The sequence below is a fragment of the Fringilla coelebs genome (genome assembly GCF_963513975.1).
Source record: "Fringilla coelebs genome assembly, chromosome: 29".
Taxonomy (NCBI): domain Eukaryota; kingdom Metazoa; phylum Chordata; class Aves; order Passeriformes; family Fringillidae; genus Fringilla; species Fringilla coelebs.
In genome coordinates, this window is record NC_140055.1 from 2,806,912 (window position 1) to 2,831,300 (window position 24,389).

Below are 24,389 nucleotides of genomic sequence, written 5' to 3' on the forward strand. Positions count from 1 at the left end.
CCTGGGCTTTAATTTAAAAGCTGGGTCACACCTCACCAGTGTCCCCTCATCCCACAGCTCAAACACCTACAGCAGGTACTCAGAACCAAAGGAAAGCTCATGAAAAGTCAAGAGACTTTCCAAATTGCCCTCAGTCCTTCCTGGTCTGTCTGTAAAGTTTCTCCATTGCAGATATGGAATGATGGGGGGGAAATTAGTTTATGGAAAGGTTTTGTTATTAAAAACCTTTTGTTATTAAAAACCTTTTGTTATTAAAAACCTTTTGTTATGAAAAATATTATACCAAAAAAAATTTAAAATATGATACAAAACAGTGTCATAGTTGTCAGAAATTTCACTTGGATTTAGTGGATTTCTGGCTGCAAAGAAATCTGACTTTCCTAATGCCTGCTAGCAAGAAATTCCCACAAAAACATTCAATTTATCAACACAGCTCAGCCAAGCGACCCCAGACCCGCAGGAGCAAGCAGAGCCTGACCCCTCACCGTTTTTCCCTGGGATTTTCTCGAGGAGGTTGAGCAGGATCTGGTTCAGCCTCTCCCTCTGGAGGTGCCGCCGCTCCTCGGGGCTGCAGAGCGGCCTCGTGTCCGCGGGGTTCTCGTCCCCCTTCTTCTCAGCCTCGCAGCTCTCGCTGGCCACGGGCTCCTTGTCGGGCTCCTCGGGGCTGGGCAGCTCCCCTGGAGCCTGCTCAGGGGCCCCCAGCACCTCCTCCATCAGGGGCAGGGGATCTTCCTCTTGGTTTAAGTCTTTGATCTGTGGTTTCGAGCGATCTGATTTCCAGGATGACCTTGCAAGGAAAAAAAAAAAAATCGGGTTTAAAGAGAAGTTTTTCACCTGAAAGGACAATTCCCAGCAAGTCCAGCACTCATCCATGGGTAGGGGCAGTCTGGAGCTCAGTTTCTTCCCTCAATCCCTGCACTCACACCCCCAGTGCTACAGCTTTACCTGCATCGCACCAAACGCAGCTTTGAAAAACAAATGGATTTTTATTTTCAGCTCCAAAAGATTTTATCTCCAAAACCACTTTGGCCCAGCCCTTAGCAGGATGTTCTTGCAGGCTCTGCCTGATCTGGGCTCTGACTGCCCCACAGACACAGGCAGACCTGGGTTCCTCCATCTGGGAAGGCTGGAGCCTCCTGTTGTGGGCATCTCCTCACTCAGCTGCTTTTTTCTGACTGTCAAATGGCTCCTTTCTTTTCCTGATGTACATTAGTAAGGCTGCCTACCCCTCCTCACTTGTTCCCTTTTATCTCTCTGAAAGTTTAGAGAGCTTTAAATAATTTAAACTTCTTATTTCCACAGCACCCAGGGGAAAGGGGCAGGAGGAGAGTGGGCACAGCAAACAAACAACATTATTTCATCTCTTCTCAACAATCTGGGAGGGGAGACTCACCTGCCTCCGTTCCTCTTGTAGTTGTCTGGCACATAATGAGGCTGCAATAACAATGAAGATTATGATCAATACCAAATCAAACTCACAGTGGAAGGAAATGCTGCTCTGTCAAATTCTCTGGAAGTGCCAATGCAAGACACTCTGGAAATGCTGGTGTACCTCAAAGAGACTCCACAGTAGGAGGCACAGTCATGTAATAAGATAAATTAGAGCCAGATTTGTCTGATTCTTCACATCTAAATAAATTTCAAGCCACAGACCATCATGATAAAAATCATCTTTGCTTTCTGCCCAGCATGAGTCTGGAACCTTCTCCAAAGCACTACAAAAACCTCTGCTCCAGGAAGAGCAGAGCTCACTTGCAGAAGGTATGCAGACCTGCCACCTCTGCTGCTCTGAGTCTCTCTGAGCTCACCACCACCATCCCTTGAGCACCTCTCTGCCTCTCAGCTGCAGGTTCTGTCACACCCAGTTTTCTTTCCAAGCTTGCTTTCCAGCCAGCTTTTCCCCCAGGCTGTGCACACTCACAGAAACATGGAATGACTGAGGTTGGAAGAGCCCTCCCAGAGCATCCAGTCCAGGCTGTGCCCAATCCCCACCTTGTCCCCAGCCCAGAGCTCTGAGTGCCACCTCCAGGTGTTCCTTGGACACCTCCAGGGGTGGGGACTCCAAACCTCCCTGTCAAGGCCTGACCACCCTTTCCATGAGGAATTCCTCCTGATGTCCAACCTGAGGCTGTTTCCTCTTCTCCTGTCCCTTGCTCCAGAGCCTGACCCCCACCTACAACATCAGCTCCCTCTGCCTGACCAAGCTGCATTTCTCAACAGTCAGGAGCTTTCCAGAACTCCATCCAGCCTCCTAAAAGCAGGTGAGGAGGCTGAGAGCAAAGCCACTCACTGAGAAATCCCTCTTGGGTGTGAGTTTCTTGGGGAAGTGGTCGAAGGCGTAGGGCTTGGTGCACACGGGGTAGCGGTTGCGGTGGATCTTGTAGAAGAGGTGAGCTGATTTATCCAGGCGGTAATCACAGATGTAAACATCCTGCTCCTTCACACCCTTCGGCCTCCCTGGCACCACAACAAGGAGAAAACAGTCATGGACTGAGGGGGAAGCACGTGGTTTATCACAGTGGGGCTGTCACAGTGTCCCTGTTTGCTCCCTCACTCAGAACCCCAGCTGGGTCACTCTGAATGCCTGCACACTCTGATCAAACACCTCCCAAACTTTCACAGACACAATTATCAACTGACATCATTTTCTCTTCCCTTTTCAAACAGGAATCCCTGTCCCAGGGCAAAGCCTCAGCTTTTGGCCAGCTCTGAGGCACACAGACATCCCCCACAGCAGGAAGTGCTCCAGTGCTTGTTCTTGTTTCCAGAACAGACTGGATTTGTCCCAGTTCAGGGTAAGGATGATGTGCTCACCCTCAGCCCAGCACTCTGCAGCACTCTGACCCCAGCTGGCCACAGGATATTCCACACCAGTGTGCCCAGCCCAGTTTGTGCTGGGGAGTGGCTGCACTGGGCATCACTTGTGCTCCCTGGTGTTTATTCACAGAATTATGGAGTGGTTTGGGCTGGGAGGGACCTTAAATCTCATCCCATTCCACCCTGCCGTGGCAGGGACACCTTCCACTGTCCCAGGCTGCTCCAAGCCCCGTCCAGCCTGGCTTGGACACTCCCAGGGATCCAGGGCCAGCCACAGCTTCTCTGGGGACCTGTGCTAGGGCCTCCCCATCCTCACAGGTAAGAACTTCCTCTGTGTGTCCAACCTAAATTGCCTCTTTTTCATGTTGAAGCCATTCCCTCTTGTCCTGTTACTCCAGTTCACGATTAAGAGCCTCTCTCCACCTTCCTTCTAGCCTCTTCAGATATTGCACATCTCTCTTTCTGTAACCTCCCTTTCCATTACTACTACTACTACTATCATTATTATTACTACAATATTTTCATTTATTTCAACCATGAAACTGATTTTATCCCAAAAAGTTAAAACTGGTTTTAACTTTTACAAATGGCTGGGTAATGCTGAGCTTCCAGTTAAACCACCACAGCCCAGTGCTTAGATACTTAGGAATGTGTTTAATTCCCACCTTTGCAGTAGGTGTAGAGGTCTAGCACACAGCAGGTCCCCACCACGGCCTCCAAGGGGATGATTTCATACAAGGGCACCCGGAAGAGTTCGTTGTGGTAGAACTTGCGGGACGGGGAGTGGTGCGTTTCGTGTGGACGGAAATAGTGGTGGCCAAAGGCAAAGCGCTCCTCCCTGAGGGTGCAAAGGGGACACAAACACCCATCAGCCCGTGACACAACTCACTCCACGCCCCCTGCTTTGCTCTGAGTTCCCTCTCTGGCACTTGGCTGTGATGAACAGCAGAGTCACACAAGTGTTCCATGTCCCACTCCCCACCAGCGAGGGCAAACTCTCCCAGAGTGGTTTCCATGGGCACAGCAGACTGTGACTGGCCAGGCACAGCTCTCACTGCACCCACAATCTGCTCCAACACTGAGGAAATCCATCCATTTCTATCTCTGATCCTTTGCTTAAACCCCTAGCCTCACGTGTTTCCACTGTGCAGTTGTGGAGCACAAGCTCCAGCGTGGTTTCCATGGGCACAGCACAGCTGTCACTGCACCCACAGCCTGTTCCAACACTGAGGAAATCCATCCACTTCTATCTCTGATACTTTGCTTAAACCTCCAACCTTAAGTGTTTCCACCATGCAGTTGTGGAGCACAAGCTCCAGAGTGGTTGGGCCCAGCAGACTGTGACTGGCCAGGCACAGCACAGCTCTCACTGCACTCACAATCTGCTCCAACACTGAGGAAATCCATCCATTTCTATCTCTGATCCTTTGCTTAAACCTCCAGCCTCACATGCCTCCAACCATGCAGTTGTGGAGCACAAGCTCCAGCCAGAGTGGTTTCCATGGGCACAGCACAGTTGTCATTGCACCCACAATTAGGAAATCCATCCATTTCTATCTCTGATCCTTTGCTTAAACCCCCAGCCTCACGTGTTTCCACTGTGCAGTTGTGGAGCACAAGCTCCAGCCTGGTTGGGCCCAGCAGACTGTGACTGACCAGGCACAGCACAGCTCTCACTGCACCCACAATCTGCTCCAACACTGAGGAAATCCATCCATCCATTTCTATCTCTGATCTCTTGCTTAAACCTCCAGCCTCACACGCTTCCAACCATGCAGTTGTGGAGCACAAGCTCCAGTGGGGTTTCCATGGGCACAGCACAGCTGTCACTGCACCCACAGCCTGTTCCAACACTGAGGAAATCCATCCATCCATTTCTATCTCTGATCCTTTGCTTAAACCTCCAGCCTCACGTGTTTCCACTGTGCAGCTGCAGAGCACAAGCTCCAGCAGGGAATTCCCAACCTCTACACCTGCACCTTGCTCATTCCTGCATCCTTAAGGTGAGACAACCACACAATTCCTGTGCTTTGGCAGGCAGGCCAGTGGGATGGCTCAGACCCCAAGGCTGTCTGGCACATACTTCTCGTTCTTCCAGAGTTTCTCGATGCGGAAGATGTCGAGCTTGTCGCGGTTGATGTGGGACAGCAGGCGGTACGACTGCCGCACCGGGTGCCCGTCGGGAGTCCTGCGGCTGTCTCTCATCAGGTACACACAGTCACCTGTGCAGGGGCACAAAGGACACACCTGTGAAGAGCCTGGCCTGAGCCCAGCACAGCAAAACCACGGGAAATTATCATTAAAATGAACACAACCTAATGGCTGATTGTAAGGAATGACACGGACCCGCTGCAGAAAATGCTGAGAGCGCTCAGATGTTTTTCACAGCAGCTTTACACAAAAACTACTACACAAAAACTTTCCATGCCAGACTGAAAACACCAACCTCCAAGGGATCAAAACCATGACAAACCACAGGATATGTAAACATGCCAGTCATGATTAGGAAAAGGTGTAGGAATTAGTGATGGCTGCAATAAATATGTGAGAGAGAAGGTACTTAGAGAGGAGGTTTCTAATAAGAAAATCCTGTCCTGAGAAGCCCCAAGGCTTTGGTTATTCCAGCAGAATTCCAATGAGATGCAGAGCTCAGGAAAAGTAAAGAGAATGCAAAAAGGACTGAACAAACTGGCACTGCTGGCAATCAAAAAGTGTTTCCTAAGGGCAAAACCTAAGCTTAAATTTATTCATTTTGTCCCATAAGTGAATTAATTCCTTAATTTCTCTGCTCTGACCTGTGAAATCCCAGAATGACCTGGGTTAGAAAGGATTTTAAAGACCATCCAGACCCACCCCCTGCCTTGTGCAGGGATATCTTCCACTAGGCCAAGCTGCTCAGAGCTCCATCCCCCCTGGCCTTAAGCACTTCCAGGGCTGGGAAGAGATTCCGCTTCTGTTATTTACCTAAAAATGACCAAAACCTGGGAGGTCCCGAGTCCTAAAACCTCTCCTGGGTAGGAGCAGAGGTCACACAGCAGAATGTTCTGGCTGGCAGCAGAGAGGAGAGAGCACAGGAACAGGCAAGCCAAGGAAAAGCCTCCCTGTGCTGTGCCTGCCTTTTCTGTTTATGGACTTTCAGAGCCAAAGGCTAGAGCTTTGGGGATTAATCCTTCTTCCAAGTATTTGTCTAATCTTTTTTGGAACCATTTATACTCTGACCTCTCCACCCCTCCTGTGGCACAGTCTAGTCATGATTTTGTAAAAAAATCCTTTCTAGAGTTTAACTGTTGCCAGCTCATTTCTGTTTGTCCCCTAATTTCTGCATCGTTGCACCTTCCTGAGCCACATTTCAGAGCTTCATCACTCACCCTCCAAATCACCTGGGCAGACTCTGTCTGCAGAAAAGATGATCCAGATCAGATGATTTTTGTTATCCTTGTTTTTACAGGGATCCTCTGTGCAATGGGATGTCAGAGCAGCACAGGGCAGGCAGGACAGACAGACACCTCAGGAGGTTCCAGAAGGGAACAACCCCTCTGCTATTTTGTGCATAACAATTTCTGGTACTCTCTTTGCCTTTTTGACTCAGCTAGAACATTTTTCTCGTGTTTCCATTAAATTACAATGACTCCTGGGAGTTGTTTTCCCTATTTTTGTATATGTGTAGTTATGGCTGTTCATCTTCCACAGATACTGGTTTTATTAATCAACAGGTTTGGGAAAAAGATGTCAGGGAACCACTGAGGACATCAAGGCCCCAGGGTCATCCACATCCCAGTTTTGCTATAATCAGATTCAGGATTAAAGTGAAGCACATTTTATTTTCATTCATATAAATCTCATTTATCAATCTTGTCTAAGTTTAAAAGATGCTCCTAGGCAGAAATCTCTCCCTAAACTTCATGAGGTTCCTGTGGTCCCACCTCTCCAGCCTGTCCAGGTCCCTCTGGATCCATCCCTTCCCTCCAGCATTTTGACCACACCACACAGCTTGGTGTCTTCTTTCCACCTGACCTAAAACTGGCATGACAACAGCTTCCCTTTCCAACTTTAAGGGTGACTTTTAAAGAAATTGGAGAGGTGGGTTCCCTAAAAGACTCTAAGAAACAAGGAACATACTGAGAGGAGCTACTGGCCCCAAGCAGAATGCAAATAAAACCATTCAATTTTAAACCATCTAATTTTAAACCAGCTTTTTTCAACTCTTCTTCTCCACCTCTCCCATGAGATGAAAGCAACCCCAGCATTATTGTGCCTGATTGCAAAAGGAACATTCATAAGGAGATGTAGACAGAAGCTCTCTTGCTCTAAAGATCAGGAAACTTGATTTCATTTCCAGTTTATACTGATATTCTGCCTCAAAAATGAAGTTTCCAAAGAAAAAAACACAGCAACTGTTGCTGGTGCATTAGGGCTGATGATTTGTTAGAATTTCTGGCTGGGTGGGTTTTCCAGGATCCATTCTGACCCCTGTTTATCAATTCCTATCCAAGACAGAACTCCATGGGATGTAATGGATCAGATGTGTTTTATTTGCATCATCTCCTGAGTTTAGGTATTAGGGAATTTTTGCAGAGGAAGCTTTTCTGTGATGTAACACTCAAACAACATCCAGCAGAATTGCCAAAAAATTAAGAAAAAAGTTCTGCAACCACCCCTGAGATCCCTCTGAAAGAGAGGGATTTGGTCACAGCACAGTGTGACCACTCACACAGCTGATTTTCAGTCTTGTTCCTCCAAAACATCAGATTTCAGGCTTGGAACTGCTGTTCTGGGTGCTCAGTGCCCTTCCAGGCTTTGTGGCAACACCAGCCTGTTCCCAATCCACAGCTCCCAGGAAAATATAAACCCACACACAGACTGAGGGGCTGCAGGCCAAGCTTTTGCCTCAGAATGTGGAATTATGAAGCCCTTCAGACACCAGAGGGAGTAAAAAGCTGTTTTTCCCACTGTCCAAGCTGCCTGATACACCCACAGCACAGTAAAGGTCCTGCCTGAGGACTCAGGGTGGAAAAATCAACAAGCTCATGGATTGGATTTCCCCTTTCCCTGCTGGAGCTGCATGTTCTGTTCCAGCACCTCGTGGTGGAATTTGCTTCATCTGCTCCCTGTGCCTGCAGAGGCATTTTGTGCCCAGCAGCTGCAGTTTGGTCTCCTTTGTCCCCTGCTGATGGCACACAGAGGGACAATTCTCCTTTAAAGGGCATTTCTCTAATTAAGGTCACCAAGATCAGATCAGATCAGAGACACACAAGTAAAATTTAACACACTGTGACAGAAATGATCTTAATGCTCTGAACACCTGGAAGATGTCACAAGCCCCTGCTAAAACATCACCCATTTCAACAGAGAATGTAAAAGCAAGTTCTGATACAGCCCTTGAAGTGAGTTACTCTCCAGCAAAAAAAGACATGAGAAACCCAAAGGCTGAACTCTGGACAGAACAGACCCAGCAAGGAGAACTGAATGCAATTCCAGAATGGGGTAATGAATATGCTGGGTTTGCACCTTTTTTTAATTCCCCATTTTCCTGAAGGCTCTCCTATTCCCCTCTAGCAAACTTATCAGCTGGTTTCACTCATTCAAGAGCAGCTTCCTGATAATGATAGAGGGTTCTTTCTAACCTTGTGTGTATCTGTAGGATGAAATTAAAAAAAAACCATAATTTTTGTGTGGCTGTGAATTGTGAACTGAACTGTGTGGCTGTGGCAGCTGCCTTGGAGAGATTCAGGAATTCAGAGCACAGCCCAGAAGAGATAAGCTGTAGGGAACACACAAGCAACGAGCTGGATGTTTTAGTGACCATCCTGCACTAAAATACTGGAGGTCTAACAGCCTTCTTGGCCTTTACTTCTAAAGGTTAACTCCCAGAGCTGGCTCAGCATCATCCTCCCCTGGCCAGGACAACCCTGTGCTAATTAACATTTCTTCATCAACAGCCTGTGAGAATTCTGACTGTGTATCACTCCCAGCACTGCAGAGAGAGCAGCTTGTGAAAAATGAAAGTATTTTTGACAGGTTAATACCACAAGTGGCAGGTTCCAATTAGGAAAAATAAAAGTATTTTTGGTAGAGTAATGGCAAAAGTGGCAGCTTCCACTTCTGAAAAGTGAAATATTTTTGATAAGAGTAATGGCACAAGGGGCAGCTTCCACTTGGGAAAAATCAAAGTATTTTTGGTAGAGTAATGGCACAAGTGGCAGCTTCCCCTGGTGAAAAATGAAAGTATTTCTGACAGGGTAATACCACAAGTGGCAACTTCCCCTGGTGAAAAATGAAAGTATTTTCGAAAGGGTAAAGGCACAAGTGGCAGGTTCCACTTGGGAAAAATCAAAGTATTTTTGGTAGAGTAATACCACAAGTGGCAGCTTCCACTTCTGAAAAATCCAAGTATTTTTGACAGGGTAATGGCACAAGTGGCAGCTTCCACTTCTGAAAAGTGAAATATTTTTGGTAGAGTAATGGCACAAATGGCAGCTTCCACTTGGGAAAAATAAAAGTATTTTTGCCACAAGCGGCAGCTTCCACTTGGGAAAAATGAAAGTATTTTTGACAGGGTAATGCCACAAGCAGCAGGTTCCAATTAGGAAAAATAAAAGTATTTTTGGCAGAGTAATGGCACAAGTGGCAGCTTCCACTTGGGAAAAATGAAAGTATTTTTGGTAGAGTAATGGCACAAGTGGCAACTTCGCCTGGTGAAAAATGAAAGTATTTTCGAAAGGGTAAAGGCACAAGTGGCAGGTTCCACTTGGGAAAAATGGAAGTATTTCTGACAGGGTAATGGCACAAGTGGCAACTTCCCCTGGTGAAAAATGAAAGTATTTTCGAAAGGGTAACGGCACAAGTGGCAGGTTCCACTTGGGAAAAATCAAAGTATTTTTGGTAGAGTAATGGCACAAATAGCAGCTTCTACTTGGGAAAAATAAAAGTATTTTTGCCACAGGCGGCAGCTTCCACTTGGGAAAAATGAAAGTATTTTTGATAGGGTAATGCCACAAGTGGCAGGTTCCAATTAGGAAAAATCAAAGTATTTTTGATAGGGTAATGGCACAAATGGCAGCTTCCACTTGGGAAAAATTAAAGTATTCTTGCCACAAGTGGCAGCTTCAACTTCTGAAAAGTGAAAGTATTTTTGCCACAAGTGGCAGCTTCCACTTGGGAAAAATCAAAGTATTTTTGGTAGAGTAATGGCACAAGTGGCAGCTTCCACTTGGGAAAAATCAAAGTATTTTTGGTAGAGTAATGGCACAACTGGCAGCTTCCACTTGGGAAAAATCAAAGTATTTTTGCCACAAGTGGCAGCTTCCACTTCTGAAAAGTGAAATATTTTTGGTAGAGTAATGGCACAAGTGGCAGCTTCCCCTGGTGAAAAATCAAAGTATTTTTGACAGGGGGATGCCAGAGATGCCTGCACACTGCTGGCCCCAGGGGCAGCACCTACCTTGGCGGAGCAGCAGATCATCCCTCAAGAGGCAGATGTAATAAACACAGCCAGGCTGGGCATAGTGGGGCCGAGGGATCATGGGAACCTCCTGCAGGGAAAAACAAAGGGAGTTGTGAGATTTATAAGATAGGAAGTAGTTGGTTATAGGTTTTTTGTTATATAACTTTAATTTCTTTTTATTGTAATGTGGATATTTTTGTCTAATAAGGTCTTACATGTATGTGATATGTAATAGATAACATGTTGCATATGCTTTTATTATAACATCTTAATTTTTAGCTTATTTTATACAATTACATTATTACTGTACTACAAAACTTTTTATCATCTTATTTAATATCAGATGATATTAAATATACTATATTATATATGTATAATGTATATGTATATATATATAATTATATGTATGGATATTACAGTATATAAATACACTATATTATATATGGTTTTATACATATATGTGTATATACATGTATTATAGATATATATTTTTTTACTAAATTAAAATATATCCTTACTTATAACTATAGAAGCCTAAATCTATGATTTTTCTATTCAATGTTTGTGTATTTTGCTTTTACATCAATTTAGGTTTCTTCTAAGGCTACAAATCAAACCCTTTATCTTTCCAATTCCCACACCATCCTATGGAAATAGAGAGAAAAACAGAGAAAAAAACAGAGAAAAAAAACAGAGAAAAGCTGACCCCTCGTGGAACTGAACCTAAATCAAGGAAGCTTCACCAATCCCAAAAGACACAAATTCAAAACACAAATACAAAATGAACCCCAAAGGAGCTGCTGTAGGTTTCTAAGAGTGACAGGAAGGAGAGTTTTGTTTTACCCTGTTGACAGCTCGAGGTTCACACTGCTCACACAGGTAGTGCTCAACGTCCGAGTTCACACCCATGCAGTCACAGTGCTGCCACACCTGCAAGAACAGGTACAGCCCCGTCACAAGGTCCTGGCACAGATTATAGCTGCAAACTGCATTTTCTCAACAAACATTAGGGAAAGCAAGAAAGTAAGTTTCACACAGGAAATTCAAGATTTTTCTATGAACTATTTCACACCACCTTAGCAGACAGACAAGATCTCCATGCAACAGAAGTGTCTTTGCCTTCCAGACTGATGTATTCATGCAATAAATCCCTTCCTTGGGATTTTTCCTCCTGAGAAGCTGAGAGGCCTCAGGAACAAAATGTAAACAGTGATTATCTGCTGCTGTGGGATGCAACAGGTGGATCTGGGATTGGTCTCATGTTGTTGTTTCTAATTAATGGCCAATCCCAGTCCAGCTGTCTGAACTGTCTCGGTCAGTCTGAGCCTTTGTTATTCATTCTTTTTCTATTCTTACCCAGCATTCTGATGAAATTGCATCTATTCTTTTAGTACAGTTTTTAATATAATAAATATCATAAAATAATAAATCAAGCCTTCTGAACACGGAGCCAACTTTCTCATCTCTTCTCTCATCCTGTGACCCCAGCAACCACCATCACAAACGGTGACCCCGAGTGAAGAAACCACAATAAACAACCTCACACCAACCCACCACCGCTCGTTATCTCTGAAACCCCAAAACCCACCATGCACTTTTCACACTGGATCATGAGCCCCTCGTCCTTGTAGAGGCCGCAGATGCAGCGGATGACGTCCTCGTCCTTCTCGTGCCCGTTGTCCTTGTCGCACACCGAGGTCTCGCTGCTGTCGGCCTCGCTCGCCGTCTCGCCCACGATCTCGTCGATCTGCGCCGAGGCCTCGTGCCGCGCGCTGTAGTAGGCCTTGCGCAGCCGGCACACGTCCCGCCCCGTCGGGGACTTCCTGCCGTAGTATTTCTGCAAAAACCAACAAAAAACACCAAAAAGTGCTTTATTTCCTGTTTAGCTCCTGGGAGGGCTGGGGCAGCCTCTCAATCTCCCTCCTAACCCTGGCCAGTGCTGTAGTAGGCCTTGCGCAGCCGGCACACGTCCCGCCCCGTCAGGGACTTCCTGCCGTAGTATTTCTGCAAAAACCAACAAAAAACCCCCAAAAGTGCTTTATTTCCTGTTTAGCTCTTGGGAGGGGTTTTCTCTACAGTTGCTGCCCCAAATTTGGGGTGAGTTCTCAATCTCCCTCCTGACCCTGGCCAGGGTTGTAGTAGGCCTCGCGCAGCCGACACACGTCCCGCACCGTTGGGGACTTCCTGCTGCAGTATTTCTCCAAAAATCACCAAAAAAAACCCCAAAAAAGCTTTATTTCCTGTCAAGTTCCCATCTGTGTACACCTGGGAAGGGTTCTCCCCCTACAGCTGCAGCCCCAAATTTGGGGTGAGTTCTCAATCTCCCTCCTGACCCTGGCCAGGGTTGTAGTAGGCCTTGCGCAGCTGGCACACGTCCTGCCCCGTCAGGGACTTCCTGCCGTAGTATTTCTGCAAAAACCACCAAAACCCACCAAAAAGTGCTTTATTTCCTGTTTATCTCCTGGGAGGGCTGGGGTAGCCTCTCCATGTCCCTCCTGATCCTGGCCAGAGTGCCACTAGGCCTTGCGCAGCCGGCACACGTCCCGCCCCGTCAGGGACTTCCTGCCGTAGTATTTCTACAAAAAGCAACAAAAAACCCCCAAAAGTGCTTTATTTCCTGTTTAGATCTTGGGAGGAGTTTTCTCTACAGCTGCAGCCCCCAAAGCTGGGGTGGTCTCTCAATCTCCCTCATGATTCTGGCCAGGGTTGTAGTAGGCCCTGTGCAGCCGGCACACGTCCCGCCCCGTCGGGGACTTCCTGCCATAGTATTTCTGCAAAAACCAACAAAAACCACCAAAAGTGCTTTATTTCCTGTTTAGGTCTTGGGAAGGGTTTTCTCTACAGTTGCAGCCCCAAATTTGGGGTGAGTTCTCAATCTCCCTCCTGACTCTGGCCAGCGCTCTAGTAGGCCTTGTGCAGCTTGCATATGTCCTGCCTCATTGGGGACTTCCTGCCATAGTATTTCTGCAAAAATCACCAAAAACCCCCCCAAAAAACCTTTATTTCCTGTCAAGTTCCCATCTGTGTACACCTGGGAAGGGTTCTCCCCCTACAGCTGCAGCCCCAAAGCTGGGGCAGCCTCTCAATTTCCCTGATGGTTCTGGCCAGGGTTGTAGTAGGCCTTGCGCAGCCGGCACACGTCCTGCCCTGTCGGGGACTTCCTGCCGTAGTACTTCTGCAAAATCACAAAAAAACCCCAAAAAGGGCTTTATTTCCTGTTTAGATCTTGGGAGGGGTTTTCTCTACAGCTGCAGCCCCCAAAGCTGGGGTGGTCTCTCAATCTCCCTCCTGACCCTGCCCAGCGCTGTAGTAGGCCTTGCGCAGCCGGCACACGTCCCGCCCCGTCGGGGACTTCCTGCCGTAGTATTTCTGCAAAAACCAACAAAAACCACCAAAAAGTGCTTTATTTCCTGTTTAGCTCCTGGGAGGGCTGGGGTAGCCTCTCAATCTCCCTCCTGACTCTGGCCAGAGTACCACTAGGCCTTGTGCAACTGGCACACGTCCTGCCCCGTCAGGGACTTCCTGCCGTAGTATTTCTACAAAAACCAACAAAAATCCCCAAAAGTGCTTTATTTCTTGTTTAGATCTTGGGAAGGGTTTTCTCTACAGCTGCAGCCCCCAAAGCTGGGGTGGTCTCCCAATCTCCCTCATGATTCTGGCCAGGGTTGTAGTAGGCCTTGCGCAGCCAGCACACGTCCTGCCCCGTTGGGGACTTCCTGCCATAGCATTTCTATAAAAACCAACAAAAACCACCAAAAAGTGCTTTATTTCCTGTTTATCTCCTGTCTGTGCACGCCTGGGAGGGCTGGGGTAGCCTCTCCATGTCCCTCCTGACCCTGGCCAGAGTACCACTAGGCCTTGTGCAACTGGCACACGTCCCGCCCCGTCGGGGACTTCCTGCCGTAGTATTTCTGCAAAAACCAACAAAAACCACCAAAAGTGCTTTATTTCCTGTTTAGGTCTTGGGAAGGGTTTTCTCTACAGTTGCAGCCCCAAATTTGGGGTGTGTTCTCAATGTCCCTCCTGACTCTGGCCAGCGCTGTAGTAGGCCTTGTGCAGCTTGCATATGTCCTGCCTCATTCGGGACTTCCTGCCATAGTATTTCTGCAAAAATCACCAAAAAAAAGCTTTATTTCCTGTCAAGTTCCCATCTGTGTACACCTGGGAAGGGTTCTCCCGCTACAGCTGCAGCCCCAAAGCTGGGGCAGCCTCTCAATCTCCCTCCTGACCCTCCCCAGCGCTGTAGTAGGCCTTGCGCAGCCGGCACATGTCCTGCCCCGTCAGGGACTTCCTGCCGTAGTATTTCTGCAAAAACCAACAAAAACCACCAAAAACTGCTTTATTTCCTGTTTAGATCTTGGGAGGGGTTTTCTCTACAGCTGCAGCCCCAAATTTGGGGTGGTCTCTCAATCTCACTCCTGACCCCAGCCAGAGTACCACTAGGCCTTGTGCAGCCGGTACACATCCCGCCCTGTCGGGGACTTCCTGCCGTAGTATTTCTATAAAAACCAACAAAAAACCCCAAAAAGTTCTTTATTTCCTGTTTAGGTCTTGGGAGGGGTTTTCTCTACAGTTGCAGCCCCAAATTTGGGGTGAGTTCTTAATCTCCTTCCTGACCCTGGCCAGGGTTGTAGTAGGCCTTGCGCAGCCGGCACACATCCCGCCCCGTCAGGGACTTCCTGCCGTAGTATTTCTGCAAAATCACAAAAAAACCCCAAAAAGTGCTTTATTTCCTGTTTAGATCTTGGGAGGGGTTTTCTCTACAGCTGCAGCCCCCAAAGCTGGGGCAGCCTCTCAGTCTCCCTCCTGACCCTGGCCAGCGCTGTAGTAGGCCTTGCGCAGCCGGCACACGTCCCGCCCCGTCGGGGACTTCCTGCCATAGTATTTCTGCAAAAACCAACAAAAAAAACCACCAAAAAGTGCTTTATTTCCTGTTTATTCTTGGGAAGGGTTTTCTCTACAGTTGCAGCCCCAAATCTGGGGTGAGTTCTCAATCTCCCTCCCGATCCTGGCCAGCGCTATAGCAAGCCTTGCGCAGCCGGCAAATGTCCCGCCCTGTCGGGGACTTCCTGCTGCAGTATTTCTGCAAAAATCACCAAAAAATCCCCCAAAAAAGCTTTATTTCCTGTCAAGTTCCCATCTGTGTACACCTGGGAAGGGTTCTCCCCCTACAGCTGCAGCCCCAAAGCTGGGGCAGCCTCTCAATCTCCCTGATGATTCTGGCCATCATTGTAGTAGGCCTTGCGCAGTCCTGCCCTGTCAGGGACTTCCTGCTGTAGTATTTCTACAAAAACCAACAAAAAACCCCCAAAAGTGCTTTATTTCCTGTTTAGGTCTTGGGAAGGGTTTTCTCTACAGTTGCAGCCCCAAATTTGGGGTGAGTTCTCAATCTCCCTCCTGACCCTGGCCAGGGTTGTAGTAGGCCTTGTGCAGCTGGCACATGTCCCGCACCGTTGGGGACTTCCTGCTGCAGTATTTCTCCAAAAATCACCAAAAAATCCCCCAAAAAAGCTTTATTTCCTGTCAAGTTCCCATCTGTGTACACCTGGGAAGGGTTCTCCCCCTACAGCTGCAGCCCCAAAGCTGGGGTGGCCTCTCAATCTCCCTGATGATTCTGGCCAGCGTTGTAGTAGGCCTTGCGCAGTCCTGCCCTGTCGGGGACTTCCTACTGTAGTATTTCTGCAAAAATCACAAAAAAAACCCAAAAAGTGCTTTATTTCCAAGTCCTATCCTGTTTAGCTCCTGCCCATGCACGCCTGGGAGGCCTGCAGCCCCCAAAGCTGGGGTGGCCTCTCCATCTCCCTCCTGACTCTGGCCAGTGTTGTAGTAGGCCTTGCGCAGCTCGCCCCGTTGGGAACTTCCTGCCATAGTATTTCTGCAAAAATCACAAAAAAACCCCCAAAAACGCTTTATTTCCTGTTCAGCTCTTGGGAGGGGTTTTCTCTACAGTTGGAGCCCCAAGCCTGGGATGATCTCTCCATCTCCCTCCTGACTCTACTCTCAGAGTAGTAGTAGGCCTTGAGCATCCAGCACACATCCCGCCCTGTCAGGGACTTCCTGCTGTAGTATTACTCCAAAAATCACCAAAATACCCCCAAAAGTGCTTTATTTCCTGTTTAGCTCCTGGGAGGGGTTTTCTCTACAGCTGCAGCCCCAAATCTGGGGTGAGCTCTCAACCTCCCTCCTGACTCTGGCCAGAGTTGTAGTAGGCCTTGTGTAGCCCACACACGTCCCGCCCCGTCGGGGACTTCCTGCCACAGTATTTCTATAAAAACCACCAAAAAACCCCAAAAAGTGTTTTATTTCCTGTTTAGCTTCTGGGAGAGTTCTCCCTGGGGTGGCCTCTCCATCTCCCTCCTGACTCTGGCCAGCAGGTGCATGGATGTGACATGGAAGGGCAGGGGAGGAACTGAGAGCAGCCCTGGGAGGAGGATTTGGGGTGATGGGTGACCAAAAACTCAACGTGCCCTGCCCTGTGTGTTCACAGCCCAGAAACCACCCCTGCCCTGGGCTGCATCCAAGGAACATGGGCAGCAGATCAAGGAAAGGGATTTTTCCTCTCTGCTCTGCTCTCCTCAGACTCCACCTGAGGAGCTGTGTCCAGTTCCAGGGGCCCCAATGCAAGAAGGACATGGAAATGCTGGAGCAAGTCCATGGAATTGCTGAGGGGACTGGAGCCAGGCTGGAAGAGTTGGGAATGCTCAGCCTGGAGAAGAGCAGGTTGTGTGGAGAGCTCAGAGCCCCTTGCAGGGTCTGAAGGGGCTCCAGGGAAGCTGGAGAGGGACTGTTCATCAGGAACTGCAGGGACAGGACAAGGGGGAATGACTTCAAACTGGAAAAAGGAAAATTTAGATTGGATACATGGGAGAAATTCCTCCCTGGCAGGGTGGGCAGGCCCTGGCACAGGTGCCCAGAGCAGCTGTGGCTGCTCCTGGATCCCTGGAAGGGTTCCAGGCCAGGCTGGACAGAGCTTGGAGCAGCCTGGGACAGGGGGGACAGGGGAAGGTGTCCCTGCCCATTGCAGGGGGTGGAATGGGATGAGCTTTAAGGTCCCTTGCAGCCCAAACCATTCCATGATTGTGTGGTTCCATGACATCTCATACTGAAAAACAGGGTACCCCTTCCAAAAGGAACAGAAATTTCTTTAGATCAGCTATTCATGAGTGTCCTTGACCTTCTCTGGGCTCATGATTTGCTATTGAGCCCTCACCAGGAATGGATCAGCACAAGTTCTCTTCCTCCAGAATCAATTTCTTCTTTTATTCCTGTAAGAGCATTAGAGGGGGGCACATCCCTGCTGCCAGTGCAGCAGCCTTCAGGCCAGACAGAGCCTCACCTCTGCATTCCTGAAGACCTTCAGCATGTCCCCATCAAAAGCTTCCACAGTTTTGTAGTAACCAGTCAGGATCTGCTTCTCAATCGTGGCAAGGTCCAAGGGGTCAGAGATCTTTTCATAATAGTCTGCATTTCTACAAGAGGAATGTTGGCACAATGTCAGGCTCACCAGCAATTCCCACTCTGCAAATCCATCAGAGAAAGCAGCTCTGGGAAGGCAGCACTTACTTTTTCTTTGGGGGCAGGTTCAGGAGAGGAGCTGCCAGCGCCTGCCTGGAGGAGTCTGCAACAGGAACAGAGCTTAGTGACATCACTGGAGGGAAACTTCCAAAGAAAAGCAACTAGCACCATTCAATCTGGGTTAAAAAAAGGGCTTTTCTGTTAACTGAGCCATGGGGAATTGAAATGCTTCTGCATTTCTAGGTGTTGCTGCCTGTAATTGCAGCACAGGGAGCACAAGGATGACAGGTTCTGATTTTTCCTGGAATTTTGAAAAATCGGTTTCAAAGGACAGCAACATCTGCAGATTCTGCTGGCAAAGCAGGGGTTGAGACTAAAGCAAAGTGATTATCGGTAAGGGAAGAAATTAAAAAAATAAGAGTTATCTAATATCCTATGTTTGTCTAGCATTTCCCATTTCCAGAGCTTGAAAACATACCCACAGAGAATTTTTTAAAGAGAATCACCTTCACCTTTGTAGGCTATGATGCTGTCACATATCTCCTTGAAGATCTGAGCCAGGCGGGCGGCACGAGCCACCTCCAGGTTCTCCTCGGCCGCCGCCAAGCGCCGCGTCCGCACCGAGCGCGACGTCTGCAGCGCCGAGAACTGGGTCATGAACACGTCTGGGAGAGGAGCACAGGGTCACCTCCACATCACAGACACAGCTTAAAATACTGGCTTTGTGCCAGCATCCAAATGGATTCTGTATGTGTCATGGCAAAGTAACTTCGTTGTAAAGATATGGGTTTTAATTTTATTTATTTTTAAGCTTCGACATAGTGAAATATAGCTGATATAAGTGAAATAGCTGATGTAAGAATGTATCATAAATAGATATTATAATACTGGCTTTGTGCAAATACTAAAATAGATTCTATATGTGTGATGTTAAAGTAACTTCCTTGTAAAGATACAGGGTTTATTTTTATTTATTTTTAAGCTTAGATATAGTAGCGAAATATAGCTGATATAAGTGAAATAGCTGATGTAAGAATGTATTACAAATATATATTATAATATTGGCTTTGTGCAAATACTAAGATAGATTCTATATGTGTGATATTAAAGTAACTTCCTTGTAAAGATACAGGGTTTAGTTTTATTTATTTTTAAGCTCAGATGTAGAAGTGAAATATAGCTGTATAAGTGAAATAGCTGATGTAAGAATGTATTCTAAATATATATTATAATATTGGCTTTGTGCAAATACTAAAATAGATTCTATATGTGCGATGTTAAAGTAACTTTGTTGTAAAGATACAGGTTTTATTTTTATTTATTTTTAAGCTTCGACATACTAGTGAAATAGAGCTGTATAAGTGAAATAGCTGCTATAAGAATGTATTATAAATAGATATTATAATACTGGCTTTGTGCAAATACTAAAATAGATTCTATATGTGTGATGTTAAAGTAACTTTGTTGTAAACATACAGGTTTTATTTTTATTTATTTTTAAGCTTCGACATACTAGTGAAATATAGCTGATATAAGTGAAATAGCTGATATAAGAATGTATTAAAAATAGATATTATAATACTGGCTTTGTGCAAATACTAAAATAGATTCTATATGTGTGATGTTAAAGTAACTTTGTTGTAAAGATACAGGTTTTATTTTTATTTATTTTTAAGCTTAGATATAGTAGTGAAATATAGCTGTATAAGTGAAATAGCTGATGTAAGAATGTATTACAAATATATATTATAATATTGGCTTTGTGCAAATACTAAAATAGATTCTATATGTGTGATGTTAAAGTAACTTTGTTGTAAACATACAGGTTTTATTTTTATTTATTTTTAAGCTTAGATATAGTAGTGAAATATAGCTGATATAAGTGAAATAGCTGATGTAAGAATGTATTCTAAATATATATTATAATATTGGCTTTGTGCAAATACTAAAATAGATTCTATATGTGTGATGGCAAAGTAACTTCCTTGTAAAGATACAGGTTTTCGTTTTATTTATTTTTAAGCTTCAACATACTAGTGGGATATAGCTCTATAAGTGAAATAGCTGCTATAAGAATGTATTATAAATAGATATTATAATATTGGCTTTGTGTCAATATCAAAACAGATTCTATATGTGTGATGTTACAGTAACTTCGTTGTAAAGATATGGGGTTTACATTTTCCATTTCAGGGGAGGCTCCTGCCTTCCTTAGCAAGCCAAGACAATTCCATACCAATGCAGCAAGTTACTCAAGCCAAGAATGGAGTGACACCGAGTTTAACTCTTCATGTCCCGGGTGGCTGAGCGCCCTCACCTGATTTGATGTTGACACCGAGTTTAACTCTTCGTGTCCCGGGTGGCTGAGTGCCCTCACCCGATTTGATGTTGACACCGAGTTTAACTCTTCGTGTCCCGGGTGGCTGAGCGCCCTCACCTGATTTGATGTTGACACCGAGTTTAACTCTTCGTGTCCCGGGTGGCTGAGCGCCCTCACCTGATTTGATGTTGCCGTCGTCGCGGCAGATCCCGTTCCAGCGCGTGTACAGCGACGAGCTGTGCATGCTGTCACTGACGTGCTTCACCTCCTCCTGCTTCTGCCTGATCTTCTCCCAGTTCCGCACCAGGAACACGTGGTGCTTCAGCACAAAATTCCTGCAGGGATTAGGGAGCTATTCAAGAAGCTCTTTGTACTGGAAATTTCATTGTTTCATGTAGGCAAAAGCTGGATATTCAGAGGTGTAACATGTGTCTTCTCTTCTCAGTGGGAGGAATTCCAGCCTGGCTGGTCAAGAACTAAAAGACACTTTTTACTGGAAAATTCATTGTTTCATGTAGGGAAAAGCTGGATATTCAGAGGTGCAACCTGTGCCTTCTCTCCTCTACAGAGAGGAATTCCAGCCTGGCTGGTATTGGAGAACTAAAAGACACTTTTTACTGGAAAATTAATTGTTTAATGGAGGGAAAAGCTGGATATTCAGAGGTGTAACATGTGTCTTCTCTCCTCAGTGGGAGGAATTCCAGCCTGGCTGGTATTGGAGAACTAAAAGACACTTTTTACTGGAAAATTCATTGTTTCATGGAGGGAAAAGCTGGACATTCAGAGATGCAACCTGTGTCTTCTCTCCTCTACAGAGATGAATTCCAGCCTGGCTGGTATTGGAGAACTAAAAGACACTTTTTACTGGAAAATTCATTGTTTCATATAGGGAAAAGCTGGATATTCAGAGGTGCAACCTGTGCCTTCTCTCCTCTATAGAGAGGAATTCTAGCCTGCCTGGTCAAGAATTTAAGACACTTTGTACTGGAAAATTCATTGTTTCATGTAGGGAAGAGCTGGACATTCAGAGGTGCAACCTGTGCCTTCTCTCCTCTATAGAGAGGAATTCCAGCCTGCCTGGTCAAGGAGAACTAAAAGCTGCATCCTCAGCAATTTCAGCATGACCCATCTTCTCGAAGAACGCATCAGTATTTGCACAGCACTCCATTTCTGAGGCAAATCCCCCTGAAATCAGCCCTTACCTCTCCCTGTTAGACATGGGCTTCATCTGCAGCTGAGGTGTCAGCCTGGTAGGGGCGTTCACACTTTCACTGGGCTCCTCAGGGATGTGGCCCCTCTGGAAAACAGATTGTTCTGATAGACAGGAAAAACTGTGCCAAGAACTCAGCACAGCAGCCAAAGCAGTCCCTGAGACAGAGGCTGCAGCATTATTCTATTGTATTTCTGTTTAAAGTTTGGGTTTCTGTTTCAAGTTAAAATTTACAAATACCCCAGTTTTTGGTCTGGTGGCACAGATTGATTTCCCACCAACCTCACCCACCCAAAACAAACTCTATCTTTCCTACTTACTCTCTTCTTTAGTTTGTGCTTTGACTTCCTCTTCTCTTTCGACCTCCCAGGTCTTCTGTGGGTGCTCACAGGCTGGTTGCTTTTGCTTGAGAGTCCATTCATACGTTGACTTTTACCCCCAATTATTCCTCTGCATTTGTCAAAGCCACATTTGCAGAGTTGCTTTGAGGAAAAAGAAAAAAGTCCAATAAACCCCAAAGGTCTAGATTGTCTCTCAATATTAAAAAGAACATTTTCTGCCTAATACAACACAATAGGTTTTGTTGTTTTTACACTTCACAGAAATGTTAGGCCTTAGTGAGATTTTTCAAGGTCTCACAGTGGGGTTTTTACCTGCTTTTCAACATTAAAGGAGTGGAAGTTGTAGTCATAGGTGAGCTCAGTCCCAGCAGGCATGTCCTTCAGTGCATACAGCCCGATCCGATAGACACCATTCACAGACCTGAGGGGAAAACACAATCAAACACCCCAAAAATTCAACATAAAACCATCTCTGTGCACAGAGTGGCAGGGTTAGAGACAGGCAGCAACACCTCTGCTGTGCCCTGGCTTATCCTTGTGCAGCTCTTTCATTTATCACTTACAATAAACTCGGAAAGCTGAAAAGTGAACACACATTTCACAAGAGCAGTAATGCCAGGATCTCCCCACCCTCACAAGGAACATTTCCTTCCCAATATTCTATCTAAGCTGCCAGTGGGAAGACATTGCCCCTTGTCCTGTCACTCCAGGCCCTTGTAAATGATCTCTCCATCCTTCCTGCAGCTCCTTCAGGTACTAGAAGGACACAATTAGGTCACTTGGAGCTCTTTTTCTGCAGGCTGAACAATCCCAATTCTCTCAGCCTTTCCTCACAGCACAGCTGCCCCTTCCCTCTAATCAATTTGGTGCCTCCTCCAGACCCACTCCAGCAGCTCTGCATCCTTCCTGTGCTGGGACCCCAGACTGGAGGCAGCTCTGCAGGAGGGGTCTCACCTGAGCAGGGCAGAATCTTCTCTTTCTCTTCAACTATTTTATTTTGAGTTGGATTTTCAAATGTAGAACTTTACTATTGCTTAAATCTAGAATTATCAGAGAACCACGAGCTATCTGTAAATTATCTGATGTTCACAGTGACTCCTGTTCCCCCATCTGCCATTCCCCTGCAAATCCCTCACTACAAATCCCTCAGCAGTATTTCCCCTTAAGTGCTGGTATGACACAGGCTGTGCTGGAATCCCACTATTTCCTTTTTTGTGACAGCCAGCAGTGCTGGGTCTGCCAGCAAACCTGGATCCTGTCTCCAAAGCATCCAGCACTCACCAACACCACCCAACTTCTCCTGAGCAACGTCAGCACCTGTAAGGATTATTTCCAGCTTGACTCCCTGTCAATGCAGGGATTAATGTGCTCTGATTCCATTGATTCAGGAGGCTGAACAAATGATTCATTAAGCTCTACTGTATTACACCAATACTACACTGTATTAAAGAGATACTATACCAAAGAGATACTAAAGAAAAACCCATGGCTGTCTGAGATAGACACAGCAATCAATCCAAACAACCATCACCACTGTCTAATTAACAAATCACTTTCAGTAAACAATCTCCATAACACAGTCCACATGTGCCAAACAACAAGAGCAGCAAGCAGAGATAAGAATTGTTTTCTCTTCTTCTCTGAACTTCTCATTTCCTTCTGCAGAAAAAATCCCAGGAGGGAGAATTATGTCTCTCTCTGTTCAGAGAATGTGAATACCACAACTCCCCTCCCTGTAGCCCTGATTTTTTAAGATTTTCTAAGTTTTCTGATGTTGACATTTTTATAATGAACTTTCTCACACACTTTCTGTAAATAACTCATTGTTTTGCATTCTTTTATGGAGGAGAAGAAATTTGATGGACTGCTGGTTTGTCCAGTGTCATTGGAGAGGTGGCACTGTCACCCTCCAATCCACTGTCACTTCTGGAAAACTATAAATGTGGGAGTCAGAAAATAAACTTCCCTAGAGAACAGCGGTGTGTGCTCGTGTTCTTTCATATCCTGTAGTGACACCCCCCTATTTTTAGATCTGACTCCCTCAGCTGAAGTGGTTCCCTCTCTCCCTGGGCACACAGGTCCAGCAGGGAGCAGAAAGCCTTTGCTCACCATTTCTGCATCTCACAGTTGGGGTTGCAGCTGTGGTTGATGAAGCGAGCCTCGTTGCCCATGCGGTAGCTGTCGATGACCATGCCGCTGTCCAGGTTCAGGCAGTAATGGTCGCTGTGGTTGTGGTACTGCTCAATCATCCGGTTCCTGTGGGGCAACAAGGGTGAGCTGTGCCACTCTGCTTGTCCCCACACAGCACACAGGGAGGGGCACAGGGAGAGCACCTCTCAGAGAGGGTTTTTGTCCCAGGTTGGAAATGGGTGTGTGTATTCTATTCCTATCTGTGCAGCAGTTATCTTGTGTTCATTGGGCAGCTCTCTTTATCTCTCCCACAGCCAGTCCTCCCTCCAAGAGATATCAGATGTTAATGGGCCAATTATTATTAATTATCTTCTGTTCATGGCCAGTGAGTGTCCCTGCATGGCTGATCAAATTCCATCATCCCAAGGGGAGATGCTCTGCCCAGGGGAGGAGCCAAGCATTCCTAACCTGGGTATAATCTGAGATTTCACACATTCCTACCTGGATACAATCTGAGATTTCACACATTCCTACCTGGATACAATCTGGGATTTCACACATTCCTACCTGGATACAATCTGAGATTTCACACATTCATGCCTGGATACAATC

The 24,389-nt window shown here is 46.3% G+C and overlaps 1 protein-coding gene across 1 annotated transcript in view; it reads right to left on the minus strand.

Moving 5' to 3' along the window:
* Positions 1–24,389, minus strand: part of ASH1L (ASH1 like histone lysine methyltransferase) — a 78,934-nt gene that overhangs the window by 2,850 nt on the left and 51,695 nt on the right. The window contains 16 exon segments of the mRNA XM_084223012.1: positions 486–787; positions 1,394–1,434; positions 2,291–2,457; positions 3,483–3,655; positions 4,901–5,039; positions 10,259–10,349; positions 11,105–11,191; positions 11,850–12,098; positions 17,598–17,730; positions 17,825–17,879; positions 18,289–18,441; positions 20,274–20,431; positions 21,299–21,393; positions 21,627–21,788; positions 21,960–22,068; positions 23,757–23,903. Coding sequence (XP_084079138.1) covers positions 486–787; positions 1,394–1,434; positions 2,291–2,457; positions 3,483–3,655; positions 4,901–5,039; positions 10,259–10,349; positions 11,105–11,191; positions 11,850–12,098; positions 17,598–17,730; positions 17,825–17,879; positions 18,289–18,441; positions 20,274–20,431; positions 21,299–21,393; positions 21,627–21,788; positions 21,960–22,068; positions 23,757–23,903 — 2,261 coding nt within the window.